This window comes from Solea solea, chromosome 18 (assembly GCF_958295425.1).
Source record: "Solea solea chromosome 18, fSolSol10.1, whole genome shotgun sequence".
Classification (NCBI taxonomy): domain Eukaryota; kingdom Metazoa; phylum Chordata; class Actinopteri; order Pleuronectiformes; family Soleidae; genus Solea; species Solea solea.
The window spans coordinates 24,059,088-24,084,798 of NC_081151.1; the positions used below are offsets into that span (position 1 = coordinate 24,059,088).

The window sequence follows — 25,711 nt, forward strand, 5'->3', positions numbered from 1 at the left end:
ACGTCATGTTTCTGAGGCCACACTCACTCATTCACACGTCATGTTTCCATGGCCACACTCACTCATTCACACATCATGTTTCTGAGGCCACACTCACACATTCACACAGTGCTGCCCCCTACAGGTGCAACCCTGATCTCAGAGGTAAGGTTACCTTGGCAACCCTGATCTGCACCCGACAATAACTAAACAAAGCTAGCAACACTCACACATTCACAAGTCATGTTTCTGAGGCCTCACTCACTCATTCACAAGTCATGTTTCTGAGGCCTCACTCACTCATTCACACGAGTATTTCTGAGGCCTCACTCATTCACACGTCATGTTTCTGAGGCCACACTCACTCATTCACACGTCATGTTTCTGAGGCCTCACTCATTCACACGTCATGTTTCTGAGGCCTCACTCATTCATGTTTCTGAGGCCACACTCGCTTATTCACACGTCATGTTTCCATGGCCACACTCACTCATTCACACATCGTGTTTCTGAGGCCACACTCACACATTCACACAGTGCTGCCCCCTACAGGTGCCCGTGGATAAGTTGTGACATAGTGAGGTCGTTTCTGATTTTAAATCTCCACGGTAACGGATAACTGTGTGTGAGAGCTGGTGTTTGGATAAGAAGTGAAGAGCGAAAATTCAAACGTCAAAGAAAAGACGCAGAAACATCATCAGACAACAAAGCCCCTCCCACCTGTGTGTGTGAGAGAGTATATAAAGGGCTGTCTCTCCCTCACTGATCCACACTGGCTCAACATCATCAGCTCTTAACGCTTGCTGCTGTTTTCATGGAATAAACTTTACTCTGAGACGCTGCTGAAGAAACGGTAAGAGTTTAATACGACTCACTGTTACTGACTGTTACTAACTCACTGTTACTGACTTACTAACTCACTGTTACTGACTTACTGACTCACTGTTACTGACTCACTGTTACTCACTCACTGTTACTCACTCACTGTAGCTCACTGTTACTAACTCACTGTTACTGACTGTTACTAACTCAGTTACTGACTCACTGTTACTAACTCACTGTTACTAACTCACTGTTACTGACTGTTACTGACTCACTGTTACTGACTGTTACTGACTCACTGTTACTGACTGTTACTAACTCACTGTTACTGACTCACTGTTACTAACTCACTGTTACTGACTGTTACTAACTCACTGTTACTGACTCACTGTTACTGACTGTTACTAACTCACTGTTACTGACTCACTGTAGCTCACTGTTATTAACTCACTGTTACTGACTGTTACTGACTCACTGTTACTGACTCACTGTAGCTCACTGTTACTAACTCACTGTTACTGACTCACTGTAGCTCACTGTTATTAACTCACTGTTACTGACTGTTACTGACTCACTGTTACTGACTCACTGTAGCTCACTGTTACTAACTCACTGTAACTGACTGTTACTAACTCACTGTTACTGACTCACTGTAGCGCACTGTTATTAACTCACTGTTACTGACTGTTACTGACTCACTGTTACTAACTCACTGTTACTGACTCACTGTAGCTCACTGTTACTAACTCACTGTTACTGACTGTTACTAACTCACTGTGACTGACTGTTACTAGCTTTAATTTACTGTTGGCGGCTGCTGGTTTGAAGAGTTAAGTGTTAACCAAATCAGCCTTGAATTTGTTGCTGTCTGGTTTACTGCCTTGATTGTTTATTGTTCAGTCAACCAGTTAAACTTTATTGGTTGATTAATCATGTTTAACTAGTTGCTGTCTGATTTAAAAAGTTATAGTTCACTGGTTGCTGACTTAATTATATCACATGTATTTATTTATTAATCCATTCATTGACTGACCAATAACTGTTTAGACTTAACCAGCTGGTTGTTTTTTTTGACAAATAAACAGTTAGCCACGTCACTAACTGGCTGACTGTCACTTAACCAGTTGTTAACTGGTTAACTGTCTGGTCAATCTCTTTGTTTGACTGACTGGTTTATTAAGTTTTGTGAACCATTGACTAACATTACTTTAACATGCTTACTAACTGGTTTGGGTTCCTGGGTCGATTGGGCATGTTTATTGGTTAACTGGTTGACAGACTGGTTTATTATGTTTGGTCAGTTTAATCTTCAAAGAGTAAGTTAGAGGTTTACTGATTCAGTGGTTTAGTCACAGTTTAACAGGTTTTTAACAGGTTAGTGACCAGTGGTTTACTGACTACTTTCTACAGTCTGTGTTTCAGGTTCAGAAATGTTTCTGCTGAGTCATCACACAGGTACACACAACTACTACACTCTACTACACACTATTCTACTCTATATACTCTACTAAACTATACTATACTATATCATTATCATTCTACTATACTATACTATATTATACTCATTATACTATACTATATTATACTTTACAATACTATAATATATTATACTCATTATACTATACTATATTATACTTTACAATATTATACTATATTATACTCATTCTACTATACTATATTATACTCATTATACTAAACTATATTATACTTTACAATACTATACTATATTATACTCATTATACTATACTATATTACACTTTACAATACTATACTATATTATACTCATTATACTATACTATATTATACTTTACAATATTATACTATATTATACTCATTCTACTATACTATATTACACTTTACAATACTATACTATATTATACTTTACAATACTTTATTATACTCATTCTACTATACTATACTATATTATACTCATTCTACTATGCTATACTATATTATACTCATTCTACTATACTATACTATATTATACTCATTCTACTATGCTATATTATATTATACTCATTCTACTATGCTATACTATATTATACTCATTCTACTATACTATACTATACTATATTATACTCATTCTACTATACAATACTATATTATACTCATTCTACTATGCTATACTATATTATACTCATTCTACTATACAATACTATATTATACTCATTCTACTATGCTATACTATATTATACTCATTCTACTATACAATACTATATTATACTCATTCTACTATGCTATACTATATTATACTCATTCTACTATACTATATGCTATGCTCAGTGTTGTGTATTTGATAATCTCTCTCTTCTTTTATCCTCAGGTCCCTTCTTCTTCTTCATCATCTTCATCTCTACAGCATTTGGCTCAGAATCCAGTGGTGAGTCCTCAGTGTGTGTGTGTGTGTGTGTGTGTGTTGTTATTTTTAATGTATTTATTCTAGACAGATGCAAATTAGCAGCAAGCTAACATTTCGTACTCTGTCCCTTTAAAAATAATTCCAAAAAACCAAGTGGAACATCATGATGTTCATGATGTCCATGATAATTTCAACATTTAACAGGCCAAATAAAAAGAGATGAACGTTTAAAGGAAGAAACTTTTAACCTGCTGCTGAATAATCATGTTTCTGTTGAATCTGAATCAGAGGAAACCTTTAAACATTCATGTTCCCACACATGACTCGTGTCTCAGTGGCGTACCCGGTCACCTGTGTGACCCGTGGAGCCGACCTGACGGAGGACGTGGTGGTCGTCCTGTGTCCTCCCGGCTGCAGTCAGGGACAGATGTCTGTGTTTGGGACGGGAATCTACGCGTCGGTGTCGTCGCTGTGTGGAGCCGCGCTTCACAGGTGATCCTGTGACCTCTGACCTCTGACCTCTGACCATGACTGTGTTGGAATTGCGATCTTTCCACCCATAGGTCGTGTAGCTGCATGGAGTGATGTTTTTGTCGTGTCCACACAGGGGCGCTCTGAGAGCAGCCGGAGGACCAATCAGAGTCCACAAGCTGCAGGGACGAAACGACTACCTGAGCTCCTACGCCCACGGCATCCAATCACAACCTCTGACCCAGTGGAGCTCCTCCTTCAGCCTCACCAGTAGGTGGAGCCACACTCTTGATTAACAGAGAGTGATGCTGCGTTACATTGACCAAACTGTGGTCACAAGATAATGACTCAAGATAATGACTCTCAGGCTCAACTAGCCACTGTTAGCTGCTGTTAGCTTGTGTTAGCCACTGTTAGCTGCTGTTAGCCAGTGTTAGCTGCTGTTAGCCAGTGTTAGCTGCTGTTAGCTTGTGTTAGCCACTGTTAGCTGCTGTTAGCCAGTGTTAGCCAGTGTTAGCTACTGTTAGCCAGTGTTAGGTGCTGTTAGCCGCTGTTAGGTGCAGCAGTCATTAACGTGTGTGTGTGTGTGTTACAGAGCCTGTTAATGTTCCATTAGAGTTGACCAGTAACAGCAGTACCACCACTCAACGACCAGGTCAGTGATCCAGACCATAATAACCTACAGTGACTCGCACTCACACACAGTCATGTTTTTATATTGATAAAAGCAAAAAGTGTTTGTGGGTGGAGCTTTGAACATTGAGTCAACAGAGGGGGCGGAGTTTATCCAGTGAAACGGACATGTGGCGATACAAGTTTCCTTTTGTTTGTCATTACAATAATATTACAATCTGATATCAGATTATCAAAGATGCAAAGATGCAGCTCCCCCTTGTGGCACTTCAGAATACATCTGTAGGATTGGATGATGGTGACGTGTGTGTGTGTGTGTGTGTGTGTGTTGCAGTGAAAAAGCCAGTGAAGAAGCCGTCAGTGAAGAAAACTGTGATTGGAGGAAACAAAGGTAATTTTTTTAAATTAAAGTCACATGATCAGAACATTCAATTTGTCAGAGATAGACAAACACTGTGACACGTGTGTGTGTGTGTGTGTGTGCAGACTGTCAGATGGACATCGCCATGGTGATGGACAGCAGTAAAAACATTGGACAGCGAAGGTTCAACCTGCAGAAGAACTTTATCATCAAACTGGCGGCCATGTTGAAAGTTGGACCAACCGGACCACATGTTGGTGTGATACAGGCCAGGTCAGACACACACAGAGACATGCACACGCACACACATGCACACAGACATGCACACACACAGACACACACACACACACGCACACATGCACACACACACACACAGACACACACACACACACACAGAGTTACATTTAACATTTACACCAAAACAATTCAACTTTCTGCAGCTTTCTGTATGAAAACACTGTAACTGTCTGTGTGCATGTCTGTGTGTGTGTCTCTGTGTGTGTGCGTGTGTGTGTCTCTGTGTGTGTGTGTGTGTGTGTGTGTGTGTGTCTCTGTGTGTGTGTCTCTGTGTGTGTGTGTGTGTGTCTCTGTGTGTGTGTCTCTGTGTGTGTGCGTGTGTGTGTCTCTGTGTGTGTGTGTGTGTGTGTGTGTGTGTGTCTCTGTGTGTGTGTCTCTGTGTGTGTGTGTGTGTGTCTCTGTGTGTGTGTCTCTGTGTGTGTGTGTGTGTGTCTCTGTGTGTGTGTCTCTGTGTGTGTGTGTGTGTGTCTCTGTGTGTGTGTCTCTGTGTGTGTGTGTGTACACAGTGACTCTCCAAGGACAGAGTTCCTCTTGACAAACTACACTCAGCCTAAAGAGCTGCTGTTTGCCATCAAAGAGCTGAGTTACCAGGGAGGAAACACTAACACAGGTGACACACACACGCACACACAGACACACACACATGCACACGCGCACACACACACACACACACGCGTTATTATTGTGTTAAAGTCATGACAGGTCACTTCCTGTGCTGCAGGTAAAGCGATCAAACACGTGGCTCAGACCTTCTACCTGCAGGAGAGCGGCGGGAGGCGGGGTCATCCCCGTGTCATGGTGGTGCTGGTGGACGGGTGGCCGTCCGACGACCTGGACCAGGCGGCCATGTTGGCCCGAGAGTCCGGCATCAACGTCTTCCTGGTGTCTGTGGCCAGACCTGCACCAGAGGAGCTCGCCATGGTGCGAGACAAGGACTTTGCAGCCAAGGTCTGTCTTTGTGTCTCACAGGACGTGTCGTCTGTCTTTGTGTCTCACAAGACGTGTCTGTCTGTCTTTGTCTCACAATACGTGTCTGTCTGTCTTTGTCTCACAGGACGTGTCGTCTGTCTTTGTGTCTCACAAGACGTGTCTGTCTGTCTTTGTGTCTCATAGGACATGTCTGTCTGTCTGTCTTTGTGTCTCACAGGACGTGTCGTCTGTCTTTGTGTCTCACAGGACATGTCTGTCTGTCTTTGTGTCTCACAGGACGTGTCGTCTGTCTTTGTGTCTCACAGGACGTGTCGTCTGTCTTTGTGTCTCACAAGACGTGTCTGTCTGTCTTTGTCTTACAATACGTGTCTGTCTGTCTTTGTCTCACAGGACGTGTCTGTCTGTCTTTGTGTCTCACAGGACGTGTCGTCTGTCTTTGTGTCTCACAGGACATGTCTGTCTGTCTTTGTGTCTCACAGGACGTGTCGTCTGTCTTTGTGTCTCACAGGACATGTCTGTCTGTCTTTGTGTCTCACAGGACATGTCTGTCTTTGTGTCTCATAGGACATGTCTGTCTGTCTGTCTTTGTCTCACAGGCCGTGTGTAAAGACAACGGCTTCTTCAGCCTCGTCGTCCCCAGCTGGTTCAGCACCAACAAATTCGTCAAACCTCTGTCTCAGAGACTCTGCTCGCTGGACGGCCTGCTCTGCAGTAAGACACCTGAGGACACCTGTCTTTGTCCGTCTGTGTCTCTGTGCCTGAGGTTTTCTGTTTGTTGTGGAGGTTGTGACCTTTCTGTGGAGGTCACCATGTCCTTTGACCTTTTACCTCCAAAACAAACAGAAAACCTGTTGAGATATTGAGATATAGTTTGTTTGTTTGTTTGTTTGTCTGTTTGTTTGTTTGTCTGTTTCTCTGTTTGTCTGTTTGTTTGTTTGTTTGTTTGTTGTTCAGGTAAAACGTGCTACAACTCCGTCAACATCGGTTTCCTCATCGACGGATCGTCCAGCGTCGGAGACGTAAACTTTCAGCTGATGCTGGAGTTTGTGACGGGAATCGCTCACAACTTTGAAATCTCTGACATCGGAGCGCGAGTCGGTCAGTGATCAATGATCCTGTGGTCGGTGAAGAGTTGATTGGGTGGTTGATGAGTTGATTGGTTGATGAGTTGATTGGTTGATGGGTTGATGAGTTGATTGGTTGATGGACGAGTTGATGAGTTGATTGGTTGATGGACGAGTTGATGAGTTGAATGGTTGATTGGTTGTTTGATGAGTTGATTAGTTGATTAGTCGATGAGTTGATAGGTTGAGTAGTTGATTGGTTGATTAGTTGTTGAGTTGATTGGTTGATTAGTTGTTGAGATGATTGGTTGATTAGTTGTTGAGTTGATTGGTTGATTATTTGATGAGTTGATTGGTTGATGAGTTGATTGGTGTATTAGTTGTTGAGTTGATTGGTTGATTAGTTGTTGAGTTGATTGGTTGATTATTTGATGAGTTGATTGGTTGATTGGTTGATGGGTTAATTGGTTGATTGGTTGATTGATGGATTGGTTGAGTAATGAGTTAATTGGTTGATTGGTTGATTGATGAGTTGATTGGTGAGTTGATTGGTGAGTTGATTGGTGAGTTGATTGGTTGATTGATGGATTGGTTGATTGATGGATTGGTTGAGTGATGAGTTGATTGGTTGATTGATGAGTTGATTGGTTGATTGATGAGTTGATTGGTTGATTGATGGATTGGTTGATTGATGGATTGGTTGATTGGTTGATTGATGAGTTGATTGGTTGATTGATGGATTGGTTGATTGATGGATTGGTTGATTGATGGATTGGTTGAGTGATGAGTTGATTGGTTGATTGATGAGTTGATTGGTTGATTGATGAGTTGATTGGTTGATTGGTTGATTGGTTGATTAGTTGTTGAGTTGATTGGTTGATTGGTCGATTGGTGAGTTCATGGGTTGATTGATGAGCTACTGCTCTGCAGGTGCGGTGCAGTTCACCTACGACCAGCGACTGGAGTTAGGTTTGTTTGATTTCTCGAACAAAGACGACGCCATCAACGCTCTGAAGAAGATTCGCTACATGAGTGGAGGAACGGCCACAGGGGGCGCCATCAGCTACGCAGCACAGGAGCTGTTCAGGTGACAATAATCTAATCAGAGGAGAACATACGAGTGTGTGGGCGTGTCTTAAACACTGTGAGAAATGGACGAGTTTGCGAGTGAAAAAACCTGCGATGACTTTTTGTAGTTTTTGTTTGTTTGTGCAGCAGAGAATCAGGACGTGGGCGGAACTTCCTCATCGTGATCACTGACGGTCAGTCGTACGACGAAATCGCCGCGCCGTCGTTGGAGGCACAGAAACAAGGTAAACAACAACAACAACAACAGTCACTGTTCACATCTCGTCTTATCTCACATCACCCGCCTTCCCCCGATCACCAGGCATCACCATCTTCTCTGTGGGCGTGGCCTGGGCTCTTATGGACGACCTCAAGTTGATGGCGTCGCAGCCGAAGGACGACCACACCTTCTTCACCAGAGAGTTCACCGGACTGAGCGAGTTCGTGCTGCCGCTGGTCAAAGGAATCTGCCGAGACTTCACCGAGAACAACTGAGCGCGCACGCACACACACACACACACACTGTACAGACACACACACACTGTACAGACTGTAGAACACACACACATTTATCCACGTATGTTTGAATACACATGTATATAAAATACGACATCATTCAGCATTATTATTATTATTATCTTTACACACAAGTGCAAAAGAAACTGTTATAAACAAACATTTTTATCGAAGTTTAAACAAACTCAACTCTAACTTTAATCTCAATTAGAGTCTGAATTTAATCTCATTAACATTCATTAAAGTTTACTTCATATTTACGCCTTCTGTGAGATTTTTTTCGTCGTTTAATAACATTTCTTTGTTTAATCACAAACTGAACTTTTCTTTCTTTTCTCTCCTTTTATTTGATTGTTTTTGTTGTTTTTTATCTTCAAATGTTCATTTCATCTTTAATTGTGTGTGTTTTTCATAAACAGACTTAAGCGTCGACGTTTGCAACATTTTTCTGAAAATAAAATTGAGCTTTTTCCAAACGTTTGGTTTGTAAATAATGATTTTCCATCTGAATTCATGTTGACTGTGGTGTGGGCGCCCCCTGCTGCTGGCACTCGGTGAAAACATGATCGACGACATCTGCGTCACATGATCACGTCTTTATCTCTCACACAGAAAACCAGTGATTTTGGCTGCACGGACACAGGAGTCTCGTGTGGTCACTTCGTGTCTCTGTCTGTCTGTGTGTGTCTCTCTGTCTCTGTCTCTGTTGTTAAAAATGCTGAGTCATGCTCACGTCAGTCAGACATTGAAAATCATCGGTTTGTTAAGAAACACACGTGCAGTCACGTGACTGAAGCCCGTGCTGACGTGTCGCCACCTGGTGTCTAGGGTGAGAACAACAGACAAATCTTTCTCTTGTTCTCACATGAAATGATGGATCACGTGACCACGTCACGACGTGCTGTTGCTATGGAGACGGAACACCGACACAAACAGTGTGTGTTCACCAGAAGCGTCCGCGGTCCCAGGAGTGTTTTCTTCTTCTTCTTCTCTCACAGGTAAGAGTCGTGACGTCACTGTCTTTAAATACACACACATCAATATAGATATGGAAATATGTGACGTCATTTCAACGTCACCGTTTTACAACGGCTGTTCAGAGCAGTACCGCGAGTACAAACACTCTGTTATAGTAAAAAATACTCTGTTATAGTACAAATACTCTGTGACATTTAGAAATACTCTGTTGTAGTAAAAAATACTCTGTTATAGTACAAATACTCTGTTACATTTAGAAATACTCTGTTATAGTAAAAATACTCTGTTGTAGTAAAAAATACTCTGTTATAGTGCAAATACTCTCTATGTGTAAATTTTAAAGTGACAAAGATGCCAAGGAAGGTGAAGAGAGGAGGAGTAGGAGGAGGAGGAGCAGGGGGAGGAGGAGGACTTAAGACGGAGGAGGAGAAACTTGTGTTCCTGCAGCAGAAAGTTCAGGCCGAGGAGGAAATGGTCAAGAAGAAAGAGGAAATACTCACTCTATTCCTGAAGGTACAGAGGGCGGGGCCACAACACACAGTCATGTTTAGCTAACAATGAAGAGTCATGTTTAATATAACGAGTCATGTTTAATAACGACGAGTCATGTTTAATATAACGAGTCATGTTTAATAACGACGAGTCATGTTTAATAACGACGAGTCATGTTTAATATAACGAGTCATGTTTAATAACGACGAGTCATGTTTAATATAACGAGTCATGTTTAATAACGACGAGTCATGTTTAATATAACGATGAGTCATGTTTAATATAACGAGTCATGTTTAATAACGACGAGTCATGTTTAATATAACGATGAGTCATGTTTAATAACGACGAGTCATGTTTAATATAACGAGTCATGTTTAATAACGACGAGTCATGTTTAATATAACGATGAGTCATGTTTAATAACGACGAGTCATGTTTAATATAACGAGTCATGTTTAATAACGACGAGTCATGTTTAATAACGACGAGTCATGTTTAATATAACGAGTCATGTTTAATATAACAACGAGTCATGTTTAATAACGACGAGTCATGTTTAATATAACGACGAGTCATGTTTAATAACGACGAGTCATGTTTAATATAACGACGACTCATGTTTAATATAACGAGTCATGTTTAGTATAACGAGTCATGTTTCATATAACGACGAGTCATGTTTAATATAACAAGTCATGTTTAATAACGACGAGTCATGTTTAATATAACGACGAGTCATGTTTAATAACGACGAGTCATGTTTAATATAACGAGTCATGTTTAATATAACAACGAGTCATGTTTAATAACGACGAGTCATGTTTAATATAACGACGAGTCATGTTTAATAACGACGAGTCATGTTTAATATAACGACGACTCATGTTTAATATAACGAGTCATGTTTAGTATAACGAGTCATGTTTCATATAACGACGAGTCATGTTTAATATAACAAGTCATGTTTAATAACGACGGGTCATGTTTAATATAACGACGAGTCATGTTTAATATAACGAGTCATGTTTAGTATAACAACGAGTCATGTTGTCGGTGTCTCAGGATAAGCTACAGAAGGAGCAGAGGAACAGCGGCGTGAACCTGCTGAAGCTGGACGAAGGCTGGCGGTCGATTCTGCGCCAAACTCGGGCGGCTGAACTTCGTAAAGACGTGGACGTCCTCAGACAGACGTTTGACAGACAGCTGGACGGACTCGATGATGTCATCAAGGTCAAAACATCTCCTCACCTCCAAAGTTTCCTCTGTTGATTTACTAACACAGTCACTTCCTGTTTGTCTCGCAGAGTCTGGGGCGGGACCTGCAGGAGGCGGAGCTTCAGTCAGCTCAGGTGAGGCGGCTTCACCTGCAGCATGTGGAGCGTGTGAGGACGGTGCAGGACAGACATGTGACGGAGCTGCAGCAGCAGTGGGACAACAACCTGCAACACCTGAGCTCCACCTTCAACAAGGACAGGTGAGTGTGAGGGTCACAGCGCCCCCTGCTGATGTTAGACACACACACACACACACACACTCAGGAGCTGCTGCTCCTCTGCTGCCTCATGTGGTCACTTTGTGTCACTGACGTCAATCTGAATGAAATATTTCAACACAGAATTCCCCAAATCAGACATTACAACTTAGTGATGGAGGCAGCAGTGTGTGTGTGTGTGTGTGTGTGGGAGAGTGAGTTAGCTAAGCTAAGCTAAGCTAAGCCTGGTCTGTGGCTGTTTTGACTCAGGCAGCAGATGCTGAGTCACTGTGAGCGACAGCGAGCTCAGCTGGACGACGCAGAGTTCACTCTGGAGCAGCAACACAAGAAACTGATGAATGACATCATCAGAGTTTACAGTGACAGCATGGCGGCGTATGAGAGCGCCCACCACGACCAGGTAACCAATCACAGGTCAGAGACCGAGGAGGGAGGAGCTAAGGTGAGGGTGATTGAGTGACTGATGGATGGTTGACCTCTGACCTCCTATACATTTCCAGAGATGGGACGAGTCATGTTTGATTAACGACGAGTCATGTTTCATTAACGACGAGTCATGTTTGATTAACGACGAGTCATGTTTGATTAACGACGAGACATGTTTGATTAACGACGAGTCATGTTTGATTAACGATGACTCATGTTTGATAACAGTGAATAGGGTAACTGTGATTGTATAAAAACCATAATGGGTATGAAAACATGAATTTTAATCCAAAAGCGTCTCTATGTTAAAGTCTGACCACACTGTGAGGCTGTGGGTGGGGCTGTGGGCGGGGCTGTGATGGTTGTGTTTGGTTGTATTTTAAACAGATGGCAGCTCTGGTTCTGGAGGGAAAGTCCATTCAGACGGAGAAAACCCAGAAGAACCAGCAGGTTCTGGTTCTTCTCTGTGAAGAAACTAAACTACTGGACCAAACGATCGCGGACAAGCTACGACTTCTGCAGAAAACAGAGCAACAGAAGAAGAAAGTGATGAAAAAAGTGCAGGTCAGCGAGCACGTTCTTACTGCAGGAAGAGGCGGGGCTTAAGGTCCACACAGCTACATGTGACCAGATGTCATGATTGATACAATATAGTTTCTTTATGTTTGATTAATGACGAGTCATGAGGTGGTCACAGAGGTCATGACCTCTGGCGTCGTGGTCACAGAGGTCATGACCATGTCTCAGCAGCAGCTGAAGGAAACGTCCAGCGAGACAGAACGAGACGAGACGGACGTCGTGGACGACGTGAAGCAGAAAACGCGAGAACTTGGCGGTCAGCTGACCCGCGGTCGCTCCGTGGCAAAGAAGCGACTCGTGGATCTCAGCGTGCAGAGCGACGCTGCCACCAAGAGGCTGCAGACGGCGGTCGTCAAGGTAACGTCTGCGACGGTGACGACGTCATTCTGAGGACAGAGAAACGCGCTCACGTCGACCTTGTTTTTCAGGGCCAGAGAGTTTTACGTGTCGCTGAAATGTGTCGGAAGCTGGAGAACGCCATCACGCCATGGTCCAATCACAGCGCAGAGACAGAGGAGGAGGGAGGAGCTAAGGTGAGGATGATTGAGTGATGGTCGACCTCTGACCCCTCTGACCTCTGACCTCTGTCTGCAGGACACGTTTCCAGAGTTGCGGCGGGCGACGCGTCACGTGACCGCGGCTCTGCTGCAGCGAGACGCGGCGAGGACAGAGAGAGAGCGTCTCCGCAGGGACAACGTCCAGCTGAGGACTCTGCTGCGTCAGCACCTGGACGCCATGACGCTCAGCGACCACGCCGCCCTCACAGTAAACCACGCCCCCACCACCACCACGATGGCCCCGCTGGACAAGGACAGACGTCCCACTGTGGTGGAGGCGGGACACGTCGTCAGGGAGACGCTGTGACGGACATCAGCAGCAGGGGGCGCTCACAGCACAGTCAGTGATTATTCATTTCATAAAGTTCACAATTTCTCTTTCAACTTCACCTACTATTATTTGGGCTATGAATGAATGAATGAATAAATGAAGCATGTGTTGTTGTACCTGTGTTGACCTGTAGGTGGCAGCACAGCAGCCGTTTCTGTGGAATAAGTCAGTCTGAAAGTAAATGTTCTTGTATGAAATAACAAGTCGAAAAAGTCTTTAATATATATATAAAATATATATATATATAAAAATATAAAAAGTATGAATAATATCATTTGTTATGTCACATGTTCTTTACGATGAAGTATATAGTGATTTAATAACTCATTAACTATTCAATGCTTTGATTTGAATCATTCAAACCAGTTTCTGGGATTTTTCAGCTTCTTAAATGTGAATATTTTCTAGTTTCTTTGCTCATAAAACAAAGAAATGAACAGATGAACGGATGAATGTGTTAATAACTGTCACAAACTTCAAAGCCACTGTGAAGTGTGTTTGTTTTAAATGAAACGAGTGAACAATAAAAACGTAAAAGAACGAAACATTAGTGATGTCATGAACACATGAATACATTCAAAACGTGTCACGTGCTGATGCTGCAGCATCTCTGGACCGCTCCTCTCGTGCTGCCTTCACGTGCACTCGGATATCTGATTTATTAACCTCCTTTTGTCAGAAAAGGGCCACAGCAATAATAATAAACATAATAATAATAATGACGGAACACGGGATTATTATGGTGTATCACATTCATAGTGCGCAGCATTAAATACGCGGGATAATTGTAATAATATATATTTTTTTAAATGAGGAGTAACTGTAGTTTTCATATTTCCGACAAACTTAAACGCAGCAGCGCTGACAGAGCTGACAGAGCAGCGGACACGGACTCATCACTGCGGTCAGTCTGCGCGAGGATTCTCTGGTCAGTGTCGGTAGATCCTCGGTCAGTGTCGGTAGATCCTCGGTCAGTGTCGGTAGATCCTCGGTCAGTGTCGGTAGGTCCTCGGTCAGTGTCGGTAGATCCTCGGTCAGTGTCGGTAGATCCTCGGTCAGTGTCGGTAGGTCCTCGGTCAGTGTCGGTAGATCCTCGGTCAGTGTCGGTAGGTCCTCGGTCAGTGTCGGTAGATCCTCGGTCAGTGTCGGTAGAGTAGGTCCTCGGTCAGTGTCGGTAGGTCCTCGGTCAGTGTCGGTAGATCCTCGGTATGAACACGGAGGAGACGAACGTGGACGCTCTCACTGCAGATGAGAAGCCGAAGGACGCGCCTCCTCCTGCGGCTTCAGCGGACGCAGACGCAACGGAGGCCGATGTGAGCGAGGCGGACCTGGACCTGGAAGAGCAAGAGAAGCTGCCGATGACCGGAGGAGGAGATGGTGGAGGAGGGGGAGGAGATGGAGATGGAGGAAGAAGAGGGGGAGGAGGAGGAGGAGAAGGGGAGCGGCCCGAGGATGCTGTCAACGCCGGAGGAGATGCAGTGGCGGAGAAGAACGGCTCCGTGAAGCTGAAGATTCCAGAGGAGGAGGAGGAGGCGGAGGAGGCGAAGTTCACTGGTCTGAGCAAAGAGGAGCTGCTGCGGGTGGCGGGAACCCCGGGGTGAGGGGTGTGTGTATGTGTGTGGGGCGGGGCGGGTTAATTAGCTGACAGTTAGCTCGTAGTTAGTGGACAATTAGCCAGTAATTAGCTGACAGTTAGCATGTAGTTAGCTGACAGTTAGTGGACAATTAGCCAGTAACTAGCTGACAGTTAGCATGTAGTTAGCTGACAGTTAGTGGACAATTAGCCAGTAATTAGCTGACAGTTAGCATGTAGTTAGCTTACAGTTAGCATGTAGTTAGTGGACAATTAGCCAGTAGTTAGCTGAAAGTTAGTATGTAGTTAGCTGACAGTTAGCTTACAGTTAGCATGTAGTTAGTGGACAATTAGCCAGTAGTTAGCTGAAAGTTAGTATGTAGTTAGCTGACAGTTAGCATGTAGTTAGCTTACAGTTAGCATGTAGTTAGTGGACAATTAGCCAGTAGTTAGCTGACAGTTTGCATGTAGTTAGCGGACAGTTAGCGGGCAGTTAGTGTGTAGTAAGCTGAAAGTTAGCGTGTAGTTAACTTTCAGTTAGCGTGTAGTTAGCTGACGGTTAGCGTGTAGTTAGCTGACATAAATATGTTTCTATTGGAGTCAATGGTTGTTGTAACTCCGCCTCCTCTGCTCAGCTGGGTCAGGACCCGCTGGACGCTGCTGCTCGTGTTTTGGCTCGGTTGGTTGGGGATGTTGGCCGGAGCTGTCCTCATCGTCCTGAAGGCGCCGCGATGTCGAGATCTGCCCCAAACCAACTGGTGGAACCATGGTCTGGTTTACCAGGTCCCTGATGTCCACGCCTTCAGCCACGCCCACAACCTGAAGGGTGTGTGTGTGTGTGTGTGTGTCATCTTGCTGACCACATGTCTGCAGACATTTAGCAGAAGTGAAAGAGTGAAAGAGTCATTGACCTCCTCATGAAGACACACAGACGTCACCAGAAATCACCAGAAACACAAACAACAACAAATCTCATATTTACCTAGTTTGGGTCAACGATTGTTAACGTGGTTCTGGGGGCGTGGCCTTTCCTACATGTGCGCTTAGCCGTCAGCCAATCACAGAAGAAGCTGAGCAGACTGGTCGGTTGGTGGGTGGAGCTTGCAGTGTGAGGTGACGTGTGTGTTGTCGTTCCTCAGGTGTGGAGCAGAAGGTGCACGCCCTCTCTGAGCTGAAGGTCAAAGGTGTGGTGGTCGGGCCGCTCCACGTGGCTCCGCCCGACGACGCCGTGGCGCTGAGGTTCGAGGAAGTTTCTCCTGACGTGGGAAACCTGGAGCAGTTCAGGAGTCTCATCCAGGCCGCGCACAGGAAAGGTCAGAGGTCAAAGTATCAAACACAAGCTTATCATGAAACAGGAAGTGATGTCACTGTCACTAATTGACATTAAAACAATGTTTCAGGTATTTCTGTGGTTCTGGATCTGACTCCAAACTATCAGGGATCATCTGGACCCTGGTTCTCCAACATCAGTGTGACCAGCGTGGCAGAGAGACTGAAGGTCAGAGGTCACCACGCTCTCAAACCAGGTTTTCATGTGGACCAGATCCAGAACCAGAACCAGTTCAATGTTTAAAATAGACAAGTTAAAAAAATGTTTAACTCAGGCTAACTCTGACTCAGTCAGGCTAATAGTAGCAAACTCGGGCTAACTGTGACTCACTCAGGCTAACAGTAGCTAACTCAGGCTAACTCTGACTCACTCAGGCTAATAGTAGCAAACTCAGGCTAACCGTCTCTGTCTCCACAGTCGGCTCTTGTCTTCTGGCTGAATGAAGGTGTGGACGGCGTCCAGCTGGAGGGGGTGGAGCATGTGTCCACCGCGGTGCCGTCTCTGTGGACGGACATCAAAGCCATCATCCAGAACGAGACAGAGCAGCGTCCCAACAAAAGGTTTGGAAAAGTGTCCATCTGATGTGTCAAAGTCTGCCAACAGGAACAAGTCCACCATGCTGTCTGTGTTTCCAGAGTTCTGATCGGGATCACGGACCGGTCCTCGGCTGACGACGTGTCCTTCGTCCTCTCCTCCACCGGCGTCGACCTCCTCATCTCTGGCGTCCTTCGGCCCGGAGACTCGGACGCCGCAGATCGCGCTCGGTCCATCCAGCGACTGTATTCGTCCCACGACCAGACCAAGCTCGCCTGGAGCCTGGGAGGACGGACCGAGGGACACCTGGCGTCGCTGGTGGGCCCGGCTCTGGTCAGACTACACCAGCTGCTGCTGCTCACGCTGCCGGGGACGCCCGTCTTCAACTACGGAGACGAGATCGGTCTGATGGACGAGGTGAGACAGACGGAGACAGATGACATCATGAATGATGGAACTAGAGTCGCAAATAACTTCATCCATTCATCCCAGAAAATATTCACATATAAGAAGCTGAAAAATGACAGAAACTAGAAACTGTTGAGAGAGAAGACTCAGTCTAGCGCCCCCTGGTGGTTCAAAATGCTTTAGTTGTTGTTTGACTTCCAGTTTTTACCCTTTCAAATTAAAAGCCTAGATTAAAACAAGATGATGCAGCTCGTGTTTTGTAACGTAAAATGTTCTTTGTCATAAACATGGAGTCACTTCTAGATCCCGCGTGATGACGTTAGCGCCTGGAGCTAACGTGATTATAACTCATGTGTTTCTCTTGAATGTTGACGTTTTATTGTCTTCTCTGAAGGACACAAAGTTTCCCAGGATGCTTTGGGATGTTGACGAGTGGCTGAACGGCACTGATAAGGTGAGACACCAGACGTCAATGTGGTTGTTCAGAGCTTATTCTAAGGAACATCGCCCCCTGCTGGTGCGGTTTATAATAACCATGTGGATGAAGAGGAGGCGGAGCCTCGAGGAGGTCCACGTGCATGAACGTTCTTCTTCTCTGATTCTGTGCAGGAGCAGAGGGACGAGCGTTTCTCCTGTCGACGCTTTTTCCGCAGCTTGAGCGACCTGCGTGGTAAAGAGCGCTCCCTGCTGTTTGGTGACTTCGTCCTCCTCTCTAACTCCTCCTCCTCGCTGGCGTATCTACGCGTCTGGGATCAGAGTCCACGTTTCCTGGCTGCCTTCAACTGGGCGGAGGAGGAGGCGGTGCTGCAGCTGCGTGATGCGACGCTGCCCCCGCAGGCCGTGGTGGTGCTGAGCACCAACAGCAGCGTCCTGCCCGCAGACAGCAGAGTGGACCTGGACGACCTGCGACTGGGCCCCGGGCAGGCTGCGCTCCTCAGGTTCCTCCACACTGGATAAAAGAAGCTTACAGATTAAAATTCTGTTCTCACTTATTTGTTCTAGAAGGAATTAGGATTTGAAGCCTCAGTCAGACTGGATTTGAATGACAGAGGGGCGGAGTCAGAATTCAGCTGCTGATTGCAGTGAATTTGGTGTTGATTGACTTTAATCAGAGTTAATTAGATTATAGAGAAAATATTGGATGTGTGAAGGGCAGTAACACGGCCCCGCCCATGACCCCGCCCCCTGCACAGACACTAATCCAGTCCACTGTGGGCTTTAATCAGACGTTTGTCCCTCGTCGTCTTTTGTTTGTTGTACTTCCTGTGAAAAGTGAATAAAAATGAACAGAAGACATTGCAGCATGTGACGTCTCCTCTCTGTGTCCTCTCTGTGTCCTCGCTGTGTCCTCGCTGTGTCCTCTCTCTGTCCTGAACTATAAATGATTCCATAGCAATATAAATACTTTTATTTTGAAATTCTTTGAAACGTCCTCACTTACATTGCTTATAAAAAACAGGAAAGGTTCTCAGTGCTGCCACCGTGTGGTGGAGGAGGATTAAACTGACCTTTAGTCACGTGACAACATCATGCGCTTTAAATTCAGACTTTAGTTTATAAATATGACGCCTAACAGATTTCCCGCCACTTTGATGCAGCGTCTCTCTCTCTCTCGCTCTTCCTCGCGCAGGACACAAAAACACGGCACTCGCGTGCACAGTGAGCGTTCGCGCCGCCGCGTGCCGCCTCCGCTTCATGTCAAGTAGCGGTGGTGAGTCACGCGCAGACCGGAAACTCTTCAGAATAAAAGCTGAGCGTTGACGTCGCGTCGTGTGAAAACTCATGAAACGTGGATTTGACTGATTTTATGACACGAGGAAGCTTTTTGTGAACGCGACAAAAACAAGAGCGAAGAAAACAAAGATTTTTAAATTCTTTGAACTGAACTGAAGTCAAATAAATAAAACATGACGAAAGACTAAAAGTCAAAGTTAAATAATCAACATTTACTCTCTTCCATTTCTCCCAAATGAAAACTAATTTCGCCCAAAATTGACCCTGGACCTTTAAGCTTTGCTTGTGCTTTATTTTGAAACTCTCCGCCCGGAAGTCGCGTATTCCTCCGCTCCTCCGGCAGCCGTGCTGGTCTCGCTCGGTAACGGTTTCACCGGTAAAAAAAACAACCAGGAGCTCAGCGCGGAGTCCGTCCGCTCCTCCTGCTCCTCTCTGCGGCCTGTCGGGACCGGAGCTGGGACCGGGGCTGGGACCGGAGCTGGGACCGGAGCTGAGACCGGAGCTGGGACCGCTGCGTCCCCGGAGGACGGATGTAATTCCGGTACCGAGCTGCGGAGCCTCGAACATCCTCCCGGTGAAGGAAAGTGACGTGTGTTTTTTTTGTTTTTGTTTTTTTAATCGGTAGAATTTGATTTATTGTTTATCAATGACGTCATCAAGAAGACGCAGCTGATGCTGATGTTCGACCTGAGCTCCGGGATGAGCGGAACCGGACCTTCCCCTCACTTCTGACCGGGCTGTGGGGGCGGGGAGGAGGCGGGAGAGGGGGTGGTGACCGCAGGAGGAGCAGTGGCTGACGCGTGAGTGGACGATGTGATGATGGGCTCAGTGTTCGGTTTCCTGTGGCTGCTCGCCGGCTTCCTGCGGGGCGTGTCCGGCCAGGGCGTGTACGGTAAATACGTCATTAACACACGTTCACACCAATAATGAGCACAGCACACTTGACCTTGTGAGTGAGTGAGTGAGTGAGTGTTTGTCATGTATTCATATCCGGTCTTGTCTGTCCAAAGGGCACAGCAGGAAGACACACACACACACACACACACACACACACATATATACAGTACATACACCACACACACACACACATATACAGTACATTCACCACACACACACACACACACACACATATACAGTACATTCACCATACACACACACACACACACACATATACAGTACATTCACCATACACACACACACACACACACACATATACAATACATTCACCACACACACACACACACACATATACAATACATTCACCACACACACACACACACACATATACAGTACATTCACCATACACACACACACACACACATATACAATACATTCACCACACACACACACACACACACACATATACAATACATTCACCACACACACACACACACATATACAGTACATACACCACACACACACACACACATATACAGTACATACACCACACACACACACACACACACACACATATATACAGTACATACACCACACACACACACACACATATATACAGTACATTCACCACACACACACACACACACATATATACAGTACATACACCACACACACACACACACATATATACAGTACATACACCACACACACACACACACACACACATATATACAGTACATACACCACACGCACACACACACACACACACACACATATACAGTACATTCACCACACACACACACACACACACATATATACAGTACATACACCACACACACACACACACATATATATACAGTACATACACAACACACACACACACACATATATACAGTACATACACAACACACACACACACATATATGCAGTACATACACAACACACACACACACACATATATACAGTACATACACCACACACACACACACACACACATATACAGTACATTCACCACACACACACACACACATATATACAGTACATACACCACACACACACACACACACACACATATATGCAGTACATACACAACACACACACACACACATATATACAGTACATACACAACACACACACACACACATATATAGTACATACACAACACACACACATATATACAGTACATACACAACACACACACACATATATACAGTACATACACAACACACACACACACACACACATATATACAGTACATACACCACACACACACACATATACAGTACATTCACCACACACACACACATATACAGTACATACACCACACACACACACACACACACATACAGTACATTCACCACACACACACATATATACAGTACATACACCACACACACACACACACACACACATATATACAGTACATACACAACACACACACACACACATATATACAGTACATACACAGCACACACACACACACACATATATGCAGTACATACACAACACACACACACACACATATATACAGTACATACACCACACACACACACACACATATACAGTACATTCACCACACACACACACACATATATACAGTACATACACCACACACACACACACATATATACAGTACATACACAACACACACACACATATATATACAGTACATACACAACACACACACACATATATACAGTACATACACAACACACACACACATATATACAGTACATACACAACACACACACACATATATACAGTACATACACAACACACACACACACATATACAGTACATACACTACACACACACACATATACAGTACATTCACCACACACACACACACATATACAGTACATACACCACACACACACACACACACACACACACACACACACACACATACAGTACATTCACCACACACACACATATATACAGTACATACACCACACACACACACACACACACACACACACATACAGTACATTCACCACACACACACATATATACAGTACATACACCACACACACACACACACACACACACACATGTGTTTTAATGTGGAGAAAATGAAACTCAGCCCTTTATTTTGAAAACCTGTACAGTAAATAAAGTGAGTTTGTTCTGTTTGACTTCCTGGCTGTTACACTGTGTTTCCTGTCGATCATCTGTCATCTGTGTGTGACATCACACTCAGATTATCTGATTATCTAATCACATGTCAGATTAGAGGACACACACACACACACACAGAGGGGGAGGAGGGATTAGGACACAACATCTGTGCGTTTGTTTTACATTTAGAAAATGGATGATGATGGTGATGAAGATGATGGTGATGAAGAAGATGGTGGTGATGATGATGATGATGATGTTGATGGTGGTGATGATGAAGATGGTGATGATGGTGATGATGATGATGGTGATGAAGAAGATGGTGTTGATGATGGTGGTGATGAAGATGATGATGATGATGATGGTGGTGATGAAAATGATTATGGTGATGAAGATGATGATGGTGGTGATGAAGATGGTGATGATGGTGATGTTGATGATGGTGATGAAGATGATGGTGATGGAGATGAAGATGATTATGGTGATGATGATGATGATGATGATGTTGATGATGATGATGGTGATGGTGATGATGATGATGTTGATGATGGTGATGATGATGATGATGGTGATGATGATGATGGAGATGAAGATGATTATGGTGATGATGATGATGATGTTGATGATGGTGTTGGAGATGAAGATGATTATGGTGATGATGTTGATGATGGTGATGATGATGATGGGGATGAAGATGATTATGGTGATGATGATGATGATGTTGATTATGATGATGGTGATGATGATGATGTTGATGATGATGATGATGGTAATGATGATGATGTTGATGATGGTGTTGATGTTGATGTTGATGTTGATGTTGATGTTGATGATGATGATGATGATGATGGAGATGAAGATGATTATGGTGATGATGTTGATGATGGTGTTGGAGATGAAGATGATTATGGTGATGATGATGATGTTGATGATGGGGATGAAGATGATTATGGTGATGATGATGATGATGTTGATTATGATGATGGTGATGATGATGATGTTGATGATGGTGTTGATGTTGATGTTGATGATGATGATGATGATGATGTTGTTGATGATGATGTTGATGATGGTGATGATGATGATGTTGATGATGATGTTGATGTTGATGATGATGATGATGATGTTGATGATGGTGTTGGAGATGAAGATGATTATGGTGATGATGATGATGTTGATGATGGTGATGATGATGATGTTGTTGATGATGATGTTGATGATGGTGATGATGATGATGTTGATGATGATGTTGATGTTGATGATGATGATGATGATGTTGATGATGGTGTTGGAGATGAAGATGATTATGGTGATGATGATGATGTTGATGATGGTGATGATGATGATGGGGATGAAGATGATTATGGTGATGATGATGATGTTGATGATGGTGTTGATGTTGATGTTGATGATGATGATGATGATGATGTTGTTGATGATGATGTTGATGATGGTGATGATGATGATGTTGATGATGATGATGATGATGATGAAGGGTTAGGGTCCACATAGATTTCAGGACATGGAGCAGTTCATCACAGTCTTCTCTCAGCATCTCTCTAATCCCGTCTGCACGACCTCATCTCTGTGTTTTATTGATTTTAGTTTGAATTTTAATATTGTTTTGCAACAGATGTGTTTGATCTGTGCTTTCTGATCATTTTCTGATCATAATGTGGATTCCTAATCGTTCCAATAAATCTCTCTCTGTGTTACATAAACTCTCTGAAAGGACACTCTCTGCTCTCTCTGCTAAAAATAGCAGCTGATCTCTGATTGGTCTGCATATGTAATGAAGCAGTGAAAGATGAATGGAACCAGCCCGGTGTCACGTTCACATCTGGAACTGAAGCAGCCAATAGAGACATGACCTCTGACCTCTGCATCTCATCAGAGTGTAGCAAAGGGCTAAGAGGAGCTAACAGTAGCTAACATAAGTAAATATGAGCTAACAGGTAGAGAAACACACACACACACACACACAGCTCTACTGTACAGTGCTGAGGTGTGTGTTTCTGTCTTTGTGAGGACCAGAGTTATTTCTTGTTCTCTGTGTGTGTGTGTGTGTGTGTGTGTGCGTGTGTGTGTGTGTGATGACAGCAGCAGTGTCATCTGTGGATGTAAAAAAACCTAGAATCTATAAATAGAAAAGTAGAGGAAAACTAGGACAACCACATCATCTGCATCTCCTTCTACTGTCTCCTTCCTTGTCTCCTTCTACTGTCTCCTTCCTTGTCTCCTCCTACTGTCTCCTTCCTTGTCTCCTCCTACTGCCTCCTTCCTTGTCTCCTCCTACTGTCTTTTTTATAAAATTGGGTTCAAAATAATTCCTTAATAATGTTAGAGCTTTAATTTGCTGTCATGTTTCACACACACACACACACACACACACACACACACACACACACACACACACACACAGTCATTAAAACTGTTGTGTGTGTGTGTGTGTGTGTGTGGTCCACAGCGCCTCCTACAGTACGGATTGTTCACTCAGCTCAGGCCTGTCATGTGGAGGAGGAGCGTTACAGCGAGAGAGTTTACACTATCAGAGAGGGAGGGACGCTGGAGCTGCAGTGTCTCATCACAGGACACCCACGCCCACAGGTGAGACCACTGACCACACCCCCAAACACAGGTGACACCACTGATGATGTTGATGATGATGTTGATGATGTTGATGATGATGATGTTGATGTTGATGATGATGATGTTGATGTTGATGTTGATGATGATGTTGATGATGATGATGATGTTTATGTTGATGATGAAGATGAAGATGATGTTGATGATGATGATGATGATGATGATGATGATGTTTATGATTATGTTGATGTTTATGTTGATGATGAAGATGATGTTGATGATGATGTTTATGATTATGATGTTTATGTTGATATTGATGATGATGTTGATGATGATGATGAATTGAAATCAATGGTGATTGATTTCAAATATATGTAATTGTATTCAGATTGGTTGGACTAAGACAGCGGGCGGAGCTTCAGAGCGACAGGGCGACTCCTCTTTGTTCAATGACACTCTGAGGATAGAAAATATCAACCGCCACCAGGGGGGGCGCTATTACTGTAAGGCTGAGAATGGATTGGGATCACCTGCTATTCGCTCTATACGAGTGGACGTCTACTGTGAGAGCACACACACACACACACACACACATAAACACACACACTTACACACTCCTCACTGTCCTCTCACTCCTCTTCACTCCTCTCACTCCTCTTCACTCCTCTCACTCCTCTTCACTCCTCTCACTCCTCTCACTCCTCTTCACTCCTCTCACTCCTCTTCACTCCTCTTCACTCCTCTCACTCCTCTTCACTCCTCTTCACTCCTCTTCACTCCTCTCACTCCTCTCACTCCTCTTCACTCCTCTCACTCCTCTTCACTCCTCTTCACTCCTCTTCACTCCTCTCACTCCTCTCACTCCTCTTCACTCCTCTTCACTCCTCCTCCTCAGACCTGGACGAGCCTCAGATCTCGGTGCATCACAGCGTTGGAGAGACTAAAGAACATTTCTACTTTGAGAGGACGGTGTTTCTTCGCTGTGTTGCCAACTCTAACCCTCCTGTCCACTACAGCTGGAGGAGAGGTCGCGACCTCCTGACCCAGAGCTCTGACACTGGGGTAGAAATCTATGAACCGCTCTTTACTCAGGTGAACACAGTCTTTACTCAGGTGAACAGTCTTTACTCAGGTGAACACAGTCTTTACTCAGGTGAACAGTCTTTACTCAGG

General features: G+C 44.3%; 4 protein-coding genes and 1 long non-coding RNA gene across 6 annotated transcripts in view; 4 read left to right on the top strand and 1 right to left on the bottom strand.

The window, feature by feature from the left end:
* The first annotated feature begins 729 nt into the window (after positions 1-729).
* On the top strand, positions 730-8,760 carry coch (coagulation factor C homolog, cochlin (Limulus polyphemus)). The gene is made up of 15 exons (XM_058614691.1): positions 730-832; positions 2,212-2,256; positions 3,125-3,181; positions 3,496-3,652; positions 3,768-3,901; positions 4,227-4,286; positions 4,599-4,655; positions 4,751-4,898; positions 5,429-5,532; positions 5,644-5,870; positions 6,449-6,563; positions 6,807-6,950; positions 7,847-8,003; positions 8,132-8,229; positions 8,307-8,760. The coding sequence occupies exons 2-15, from the start codon at positions 2,232-2,234 to the stop codon at positions 8,477-8,479; spliced, it is 1,656 nt and encodes a 551-aa protein (XP_058470674.1). The 5' UTR covers positions 730-832; positions 2,212-2,231; the 3' UTR covers positions 8,480-8,760.
* Positions 8,761-8,845: 85 nt separating this feature from the next.
* Positions 8,846-13,903, top strand: ccdc65 (coiled-coil domain containing 65). 2 transcript variants are annotated; one of them, XM_058614694.1, is made up of 9 exons: positions 8,846-9,498; positions 9,822-9,991; positions 11,036-11,203; positions 11,278-11,447; positions 11,715-11,865; positions 12,279-12,455; positions 12,642-12,827; positions 12,899-13,003; positions 13,065-13,903. In XM_058614694.1, exons 2-9 carry the CDS (start codon positions 9,830-9,832, stop codon positions 13,332-13,334), a joined length of 1,389 nt encoding a protein of 462 aa, XP_058470677.1. In that variant the 5' UTR covers positions 8,846-9,498; positions 9,822-9,829; the 3' UTR covers positions 13,335-13,903. The 2 variants fall into 2 exon arrangements, with proteins under 2 accessions (XP_058470677.1, XP_058470678.1); XM_058614695.1 differs by having other exon boundaries at positions 12,645-12,827.
* Positions 13,842-16,076, bottom strand: LOC131444412 (uncharacterized). Its single transcript, XR_009233721.1, has 2 exons — positions 15,914-16,076; positions 13,842-15,798 (listed from the first exon to the last, which is right to left on the bottom strand). It is a non-coding gene; the product is annotated as an uncharacterized LOC131444412 (long non-coding RNA).
* On the top strand, positions 13,923-18,504 carry LOC131444406 (4F2 cell-surface antigen heavy chain-like). Its single transcript, XM_058614690.1, has 9 exons — positions 13,923-14,468; positions 14,537-14,955; positions 15,567-15,757; positions 16,071-16,244; positions 16,332-16,429; positions 16,679-16,821; positions 16,897-17,212; positions 17,598-17,657; positions 17,813-18,504. Exons 2-9 carry the CDS (start codon positions 14,567-14,569, stop codon positions 18,158-18,160), a joined length of 1,719 nt encoding a protein of 572 aa, XP_058470673.1. The 5' UTR covers positions 13,923-14,468; positions 14,537-14,566; the 3' UTR covers positions 18,161-18,504.
* Positions 18,505-19,271: 767 nt separating this feature from the next.
* Positions 19,272-25,711, top strand: part of mdga2a (MAM domain containing glycosylphosphatidylinositol anchor 2a) — a 12,950-nt gene continuing 6,510 nt past the window's right edge. The window contains exons 1-4 of the mRNA XM_058614686.1: positions 19,272-19,829; positions 24,420-24,559; positions 24,927-25,101; positions 25,434-25,630. Coding sequence (XP_058470669.1) covers positions 19,754-19,829; positions 24,420-24,559; positions 24,927-25,101; positions 25,434-25,630 — 588 coding nt within the window. The 5' untranslated portion in view covers positions 19,272-19,753. The remainder of the gene's footprint in view (positions 19,830-24,419; positions 24,560-24,926; positions 25,102-25,433; positions 25,631-25,711) is intronic.